At 52.8% G+C, this 9188-nt stretch overlaps 1 protein-coding gene across 1 annotated transcript; it reads right to left on the bottom strand.

Annotated features, from left to right (window-relative positions):
* Window positions 2731-8326, bottom strand: NPAS4 (neuronal PAS domain protein 4). Its single transcript, XM_005699921.2, has 8 exons — window positions 8039-8326; window positions 7183-7334; window positions 6900-7002; window positions 6517-6790; window positions 6223-6332; window positions 5738-5873; window positions 4205-5622; window positions 2731-3510 (listed from the first exon to the last, which is right to left on the bottom strand). The coding sequence occupies exons 1-8, from the start codon at window positions 8211-8213 to the stop codon at window positions 3482-3484; spliced, it is 2397 nt and encodes a 798-aa protein (XP_005699978.1). The 5' UTR covers window positions 8214-8326; the 3' UTR covers window positions 2731-3481.

Genomic DNA, 9188 nt, shown 5'->3' with positions numbered 1-9188 from the left:
ATTTCCATATACTCCATACTTATTTCCTGTATTATTAACACTGCACTTATGTGGTACATTTGTTACAATTAATGATCAAACATCAATAAATTATTATTAACTAAAGTCCACACTTTATTCAGGTTTCCTTAGTTTCTGTGGGTTTTTTTTTTTTTTTTTTTTTTTTGGCCATGCCATTCGGCATATGAGACCTTGGTTTCCCGATCAGGGATTGAACCCATGTCCCCTTCATGGGAAGCACAGGGTCTTAACCACTAGACTGCCAGGGAAGCCTCTTAGTGTTTAGCCTATGTCCTTTCTGCTGTTCCAAGATCCTATCTAGAATATATTATATTTTGGCATCATGTTCATGTTTCCTTAGGCTCCTGTTGACTGTTGCAACTTCTCAAACTTGAACTGATTTTGCTCACCCTTGATTTTGAGGACAATCAGGGAGGTTTACAGGGTTCAGTCGACTGAGCAACTGAACTGAACTGAACTGATTGCAAAATGATTGCCACAATAAGTTTAGCTAACAAACCAGAGAGGTTTCTAGATGGAACTCTAGTATATGTCTTGAGTTTATGATCACTTAAGATTCCAATGTGAAAGATACAACTCTTGGGCCTCTGCGGAACTTAGTGGTAGGAATTGCTGACTTTCCACCCAAATCCTTGGGCTGATCTTCAGAAGTGGTCCTCTCGATAAACTATTTCTAGTGTGTCTGCTATGTGTCTGATCCTGTTCTTGGTTGGGGGTGGAGCAGGCACAGAGTCCTCTTAGGGCTCACAGGAGTAAGCTTTTTCCCCTTTGGGCCATGATGCCCAGCATGTGGGGTCTTAGTTCCCCAACCAGAGATTGAACCTGTGTCCCTTGCAGTGGAAGCACAGAGTCTTAACCACTGGACCACCAGGGAAGTGCCTGTAGGCCAATTCTTTTAACTTGGAGAACAGATGCACAGGAAAGTTAAGGACAAGACTGCACCTTCCTGTTTCACCCAAGGATGTGTTCAAGGTGGAAAAAAGTCATCAGTTCAGTTCAGTCGCTCAGTTGTGTCTGGCTCTTTGTGACCCCATGGACTGCAGCACGCCAGGCCTTCCTGTCCATCGCTAACTCCCAGAGTTTACTCAAACTCACATCCATTGAGTCGGTGATGCCATTCAACCGTCTCATCCTCTACATCCCCTTCTCCTCCTGCCTTCAATCTTTCCCAGCATCGGGGTCTTTTCTAATGAGTCAGTTCTTTGAATCAGGTGTCTAAAGTATCGGAGTTTCAGCTTCAGCATCAGTCCTTCCAATGAATATTCAGGACTGATTTCCTTTAGGATGGACTGGTTGGATCTCTTTGCTGTCCAAGGAACTCTCAAGAGTCTTCTCCAACACTACAGTTCAAAAGCATCAATTCTTTAGCGCTCAGCTGTCTTTATAGTCCAACTCTCACATCCATACTTGATTACTGGAAAAACCATCCCTGGAATGTCTTTCTTCCCATAGGACCTCTGAAGTGCATGGCCTCAGAGGTGGAGGATTTGGAGTAAGAGGAGGTTTGCAGAATTCTCAGTGTTGAGCTCTCAGTTCCTGGAATCTAGCCTGTGTATTTCACTGGTTTGGGGTGGGGGCCTTCCCCACCTTGAGAAAGTAACTTGTGGGCCTTTTCAGTCACATTGGCTTCTAATTCACTTTAATAACTTAGACCTTTCCGTGCTCCTCACCTTATAGGAGGCCCCATCTTTGGGAGCATCTTTGGGAGGTCAGGGATGTTTTCTTTAACTCCATTTCACCTTCAAAGAAGCTGAGGCTCAGATCACACTTGGCAAATAGTTGGTGGAGGTGGGATTTGAATCCAGGTCTTTCTGTCTTAATTTTCATTCTTGCCCCCACCATACTCTGTGGTTGTTGACCCTCAAGCTTGGATGAAGACAGTGTTTTTGGAAACCTTTTCTCTTGACTAAGTTATATTCTGCTCAGGAGTTCAGGGTCTGCTCTAGCTCCCAGAGCTGGAGGGGAAGAGGCCCCTGCTCCCACCTAAGCCTGCCCTTCTCAGGGAATCTGGGATGGATGATTTGAGATGATGATTCATGGGCTCTAGGGGCAGAGGGGACAGGCCAGGGCTTGGACACAGATGACGTGGAGATGTCACCCACCTGTGCCTCTGTGGGGGCGAATCCCCTTTTACCTCTGATCCTCAATTTCTCCATCAATGTAATACACCTGTCCAGAGGCTTTATTGTAGTGAATAAGTGATATAAAAGTGTCACCTGAAAGCTGCATGCAGGGCTTGTGGAGAGGTGGAGAGGTTACCATCTCCAATGAGAAGATCTGGGGCTTTAAATCCAGGGAACTTGCTTGCCTGTAGGGCCAGGCTGAAGAAAGAAACTCACGTCCTGAAACTTCACACTCACATCCAGGAAAATGCCTAGCTGGATCCCCTACCCACCCCAGACCTTTCTGCCCCCTCCCCCACTGGGAGGACTGGAAGTCTGGACCAGAGACAAGACTCCAATACCCTCTAGCACTGGATGCCAAAGCATCTTGAAGCTAAGACGTAGCATCTGTTTTGGCTCCCAGCTCTTAGCACAGGGTGGACCACACGTAGAACACTTAGGTGTTGCATGAATGAATGAGTACATGAGTGAATGAGTACATGAGTGAACAAAGAAATACCAGGGCTGTCAGCGCATCTAAAGTTTCCCTCCTGACCCCTAGGCTCCTGTCGGGGCCTCTCAACCTTCTTGAATCCCCACCCTACCCCTTTCACAGAAGAGCTCGACACCAGGGGTACCAAAAAGGCAAACTGGACTTTATTATAAAGTTGGCTACAAAGTCACCGCAGCACCACGAGTTGGCCACCTGGGCAGGCCCAGGCAGTCGGGCAGCCGGGTGAGTCCCGCACCAGGTACACGCACTCGTGCAAGCACACGTGTGACGGCGGCAGGTCTGCCTTCCTCCATCGGAAAGGAACGTAGCGTCTCTTCGCGCCCCCCACCCCAGGCGCGGGGCGCAAAAGTCACAAGAAGGGCCGCCAGGGCGGCAGAGTCCATCGGAATTGAAATCCCGTTACTGGTGTGTAGAGAATTCTACGTGGGTGTCAAGAGCCCCTCAGGGCACAGGCTGGCCCGGATGGGCACTGCCTTTCCCCCACCAAGACCCAGGGGTGACTTGGCCCCCAGGAGTGGAGAACTGGCCCAGGCCCATGGGGCAGCGCGGGGCGGGGGAAGTGAGACTCCCCCATTCTCCGCTTGAAATCCCATTCAAGGAAACTCACTACGAGTGAATACAGATTGAAATGGAAACTGGGATCGTTTGATGTCTCTAAATTTTAAAAAGAAGCTCCCCTCCCTTGTCCTCCCACCTCCCCCCCCCAAATCCTGCAGGGCCTGGGGAATCAGATCTATCCCCCTCTGGCCCCCAGAATCCCCCCAACAATCCCGGGGGGGTGGAGAACGGCTCCACGTCTTGATGACAATATGCCATACTTGACGACGTTAAGTCACAGACTTATTCAAAACGTTGGTTCCCCTCCACTTCCATCTGCAGAGAGAGAGAGAGAGACGTACAGTCAGTTAGGCTTATTAGGAAAGATAGGCTGAGGGTGTGATGTACTATTGGCACATGGGATGCGCTTCAAATATGTTGATCCCATGACTGATCCCCAGGGGCTCAGCAGATAAAGGAGCAGTTTGGATGAATGGAGTGAAACTATGGCTGTTGTTTGGAAAGGATGGAGCCATAGCAAGGACTCTCTCATGGGGCCAAGGGCTGAGTCCCATTGTCTTTCTCAAACTCCTCTCAAGTCTCACTCTGTATTCCCTTTAGGGGACAAAGAATGCTAAGAAGAGTTCTAATCCTTCTTCCATCAATTTGTTGTGTAACCCTAAGCAAGTTTCTTTAACTCTGGGACCTTGATTATCTTCATTTGTAAAATGGGTTGGAATAGCAGACCTAGGTCCCTCATAGAGTTAGGAAGCACCAACTATTATTCAAGATTCTTTTCTATTTTATCCCACACCCTAACCTTTGCCCTCAAGACCTACTTATCCAGAACTTCCATATTATTTTCCATTAGTACTTGCTCTACACAGCAAGTGAAGTTATCCTAACAACTAGAATAATAAATATCTAATAAAACTGAGGTGCAGAGAGGGGAATTTACTTGTCTAGCTCCACCCAGCGCCTTGTTGGCAAGACAGGAACTTGAGTTCTTGAACATTTTGGCTGGACTCACCTTTATGGAAGCTGTCTTGAACTTGGCTCTGGAGTTGATGCAACTCATCAGTAAACCCATCGTAGGGGAATGCTGAGACACCTGTCTCAAAGGCGGTTTCATATGTGGCCAGGTCCTCCAGGAAGCTGCGGTCTTCTGGGGACAGGTTGTTGCAAGGCGATGAGGCCCCTCCAGGGACCGCTGCCTCGGGATCCTCAGACTCCCATTCCCCATTGGGGTCTGGGGTAGAGAGATCCATGAAGATGTCTTCCACGGGCGTCTCTTCCAGGAACAGATCAGGGTCAGTCAGGAAATCCAGATCCTGGCATTTCCAGGGTTTCAGTTCCAGGCTGAGCACAGGGGGACCAGCCCCCGACAGGGAAAGGTTAGAGTCCAGGGGCTCCAGCCCCCCAAGTGGTTCCAGCCCACCCGTGCCAGCCTCAGCCGAGAAGGGTCGGTCCATGCCCTGAGCCAACTGGCTGATCTGCTGAATGAGACGGTCTATCTCACTCTGCTCCTTCTCAGAATAGTGGAAAAAACTCTGCTTGACTGGTGAGGCCTCAGGTGTAAGCAGGCCTTCGGGCACCAGGGGCACATCCACAGAGAGGGGACCCCGGAGCTGGGCTAGGGCCAGGAGTGTGCAATCCCCATTACCAGGGCTGCTAGGACTTGGGGGCAACTTCTCATAGAGAAAACTGCATCCCTCCTGGGCGAAGTAAGTCTTGCTGGAATTGGGGCTCAGTTGTTCTGGGAAAGTTTGCCTGGGGCTGTTCAGGTGTGCTTGGAATGATGTGCCGGGAGAAGTTAGCTGCTCCTGGGCAGGGCTGCTCAGAGGCTCTGGGAAGGTGGCAGTGCTGGGAAGCAGCTGGTCTGGGAAGGTGGAGGTGCAAGGATCTTCATAGCTTCTGGCTGAGGTTTCAGTCAGTTGTCCTTGTAGTGGGCTAGTCAGTGGATCTGGGAAAGTTGCACTGTTGGGCGTCAACTGATCAGAGAAGGTCACGGTGCTTGGAGTCAGCTGTTCTTGTAGAGAGCTGGATGGAGCGGGCATGTGGGTCTGGAAGGGCTCATGGAGGCTGAAGAGGAAGGCACAGCCTCCTGGCTGGTGGGGTGTGTAGGGTGGCGTGCACACGAGGTCCTTGCTCAGGTCTGCTTGAAGAGAAGGCTGAGGGCCTGATGGGAATGTCAGGTAACTGAAGCCAAGGTCTTTGGGTGCTCGGGGAAGCTCTTCTGATGTTGAGACAGCACCTAGCTCAGGAGCACTGGGGAAACTGGTGCTTCTGGGAGGCCCCATGGTGAAGAGTGGATTAGGGCTGGAGCACTGCTCCTGGGAGAGGATGTTCTCCGGGAATGAGGGCAACATGGTCGGGGTGCCCAGGACATAGGCTGCCTGGGTTTCTTCAGAGTTCAACTGCTGGCGGAGGCTCCAGGCTTCCATGTCACTGGAGAGGAAAGAAGAGGCAGCTGGTAAGGGTCTGGTGTCCATTCCTAGAGTTCTCTGATTTGTATCTCTTCCTCCACCTTGGCTGCCTCCCAGGCCCCTGCCTTGCAGCTCACCTGATTGGGTAGTTATTGGCAGTAATGGGGCCCTCTGGACCTTCTGAATATAAAAGGCAGTAAATCCATGCCCAGCCTCCAGGCTTAGCCAGCAGTCTCACCACCATCTCTGCCTGAATATCTCCACTTTCAGCCACTGAGGGGAAAGAAGAGATGCAGAGTTAGAACAACCATCAGACAGCACCACCCAAGCTCCCCACTTGCTGACTGACTTCTCCACTGAAGTAGGGTATCCATAACACCTTCTTTTCTGACTGCCATCACCTGTACCATTCAACTCCCCATTTTGACCTCACCACTCAGAGTCCCCTAGTTCTGATTCTATTCTCACCTTGACTCCTTATCGTAATGCTCACCCTATGGCTTTCAAAATTGTGAGCCCCTGGTATCTCCCCAACTTCAATCTTGGTCACAGCCCTTCTTGGTCAGAGTTCCCATGCCCTTCCCCACTCCCTGCCTTTTTCTCAGCCTCTCTGGACACTCACACAAGCGGTAGTGTTGAGCAGAAGCGTGGCCCAGGTCCTCAGGGTGTAGTAATCCATACCATGATTTACAGAGCAGCTCACTGCGCTCAAAGCCCAGGTAGATTAGGACACTGGGAAGGTGAAAAGGATGAGATCAGCTTTCTGTTTTCCCTGCATGATACCCAGGCATCTCCCTCCCCCATTCCCAGGTCTTCTACACCCTTAGATTTCATTCTCCCTGCCCCTGACTCCAGAAGCTAGGGTCCCCTCATTCTGACCTGCTTTTCTTCTGGGGCCTGAATACTCTGGGCTTACCTCTCTGAGATATCCAGAAGGGCCAGGTCCTTAGCATGACGACTCTGGAACATGGCGAGGAAGAGTGAGGCTGGGCCAGGACCAGGGCCAGGGCCAGGGCCGGGGCGGGGTCTTGTCTCCAGTGGAGCACAGAAAGCTGTGAACACAGGATTTCCTGCCCAGTAGGCCCCAGGTGGGTGAGCGTGGAATCGACCTCGAATAAGCACCAGTTTGTTGCCTGCACTCTGGCGCCTGAGGGACTTGGAGGTGTTGAAGCGACAGCGGAAGAGGCGGTCTGGGTGAGTGAAAGAAAAACTAGTGAGGAGGTGAATGGCTGAGGACAAAAATGGGAAGGAGCAGGGCAGCAGGATGGATATTGAATTGAGAAAGAAGGGTGTTCTCACCAGTATCCAGGGCAGAGGGCAGGGCAAGTTGCTGGCGCACAGTTAGGTGGTCAGCTGGATCAATGATGTCATAGATACTGTCACCCTGGGCAACCAGGTCCACCTGGAGAAAGTTAAAGGAGAGATGACCATTAGTGAAGGCAACAAAAGCCAATCTTTGGCATAGAGCATCTTGTAGGGTAAAACTCCCCCTCCCCAGTAATCCTCAGACTCTCAGGACGGGAAAACTCCTCGTGTCCCCATCTGCACTGCAGTCCAAGCTGAAAGGATCCTCAGCACTCACCATGGAGTGGCCCAGATGCTCGCTCACACTCTCAGACAGATATAGCAGCTTCCCCTCTGCTGTGAACACAAGCAGAAATCCAGGTAGTGCCGCCACTATGTCTTCAAGCTCTTGAGCTGAGAGAAGCCCTGTGGAGCCCGCCAGAGGAGTGCCTGAAGAGTGAGAAGACAGAGTGAATCGGGAGTAAGACTAGGAAGCAAAGCAGAAGTGAGAGACTTTTGGATCGAGTTTCTCGTGGACCTGCTTCTGCACACACCTGTTGACCTACTGCCCACAGCTCTTGCCCGGGGAACCTGTTGCTGGATCTCTCCAGCTAGCGAGCCCTTCGACTTTTAAGTCGGGGCTGAGGGTTTGGCGGGTCTGTGTTTCAGGACCACGGACAGCGCTCTAATGCCAACCGAACGTTCAGCACCGCGGGCAGAGCATTGCAACCCGGTGATGCTGTCAGCACCGTGGACAGCGCTTCACCGGCTGCAGATGAGCCCATCCATGGTAGCGAGCAGAGGGTGTGCTACCCCAGGCTTTGCCTCCGTCCCTGCAACTTCCCAAGCTCCCCTCCCCTGGCTCCCGGAGCGCTTCCGCGCCGGTGAGAACTGGGACCGTTCTGTCCTGGCTCTCCTGCTCCCGTAAGTCTGGCTCTAGGGACACTATCCAGGCTCTCTAACATTTATTCAGTACTAAGGTGAGGTTTGGACAGAACTCAGGAAGCAAAGTAGGAAGTCCTGAGTTCTCCAAGTTCTTTCTCACCCTCAGATCGCAGACACGCTTCCCTAGACCCGCGGCAGTCCCAGCGGGTTCCCTCAGCTTCCTTCTCTCTGAGGCTTCCCAGCTCGAGTCTCAGCCCCGGTTTGCTCACCTCCAGCGAAGAAGACTCCCTTGCGAGTGTAGATGCAGGCAAGACTCATAATGTGCAGGTAGGACAGCCGGACCTTGTCCGCTTCGGCCAGCGGCAGCAGCTCCTTGAGGTTCCGGATCTCAGCGTTGATCTGGTCGCGGCGCGCCTTGGAGGCGCCCTTGGTGGAGCGGTACATGACTAGCGGCTGCGGAGCTCCAGCTCGGGCTCTCCGAACACCTGCGTTTCTGTCCCGACGCACCGGTGGCTTCCTCCTCCTTGCTTTCCCGTCTCTCGCTCAGGCTCCTTCTCTCTCTGTCTCTCCTCTCCTGGGCTCCGCTCGGTTGCGCTGCCCCTTTCGCCTGCCTGGTTCCGCCTTATATAGCTCCCGTCAGGCGTGGGGGGCTCGCTTTAGAGAAAGGGGGGGCGGGAGGCTGGGCTAAGCAAGCTGCAGCGGGAGCGGCTGGCTGAGGTAGGGGGGAGCGCGCTCCTCCTCCCTCCCAGGCTTCCGACGTCATCCCGTGACGTAGAGCGAGAGCGGGAGGGGTGCTGGAGGGGGGAGGGGGGAAACGGAGGCTGCGGAGGGGGGCCGCTGCTGGCAGCAGCTCAGCCCAGAGGCAGGCGCTGCTTTAGGAAGGCCTGAAAGGGGGTGCAGGGACCCAGGTGTCCGAGTGTATTCTCCTGAAGGGCCAGGGCTAGGGTTGAGGCTGTCTGAAGCCCCCGGCAGGAGAGTGTGAAGAGGACGGGGGGGGGGGGGGCTGGGAGGGAGTGTGCTAGTCTGACAACGATTTTTCTAAGGAGGTAAGGGAATGGAGAAGAGCTGAGCGGTACGCAAATTCCCCCTCCTAATTGCCAAAGGTCGAGTACGTCTGGGGCAGGGGTGGGGGCGGGGAAGGATCTTTCTTGGCCTCTGTAGGATAGGCCACAGCCAGGGTTTCTCTCTAGGGATGACTCAGTCTGGGATTCCCTTAGTCACTTTCAAAGAGTGAATCTCCTCCCCCTCCTTTCCAAACCCGAGGCTTGGTGATTTTGCACGGGGGGGCGGGGTGGGGAAGGCGGGGGAGGCGGGTCTCATGGGGGTCTAACTCTCTAGAAGGGATGGGGTCCTGAGGTCCTGAGGGGTAGGAACCAGCTGAATTTGGCTTTGGTTCTATTTTCCCACAATCAAGAATAG

Source organism: Capra hircus, chromosome 29, assembly GCF_001704415.2.
Source record: "Capra hircus breed San Clemente chromosome 29, ASM170441v1, whole genome shotgun sequence".
NCBI classification, from domain to species: Eukaryota; Metazoa; Chordata; class Mammalia; order Artiodactyla; family Bovidae; genus Capra; species Capra hircus.
Note: the sequence above shows the minus strand (reverse complement) of the source record. Positions and strands in the feature narration are given on the sequence as shown.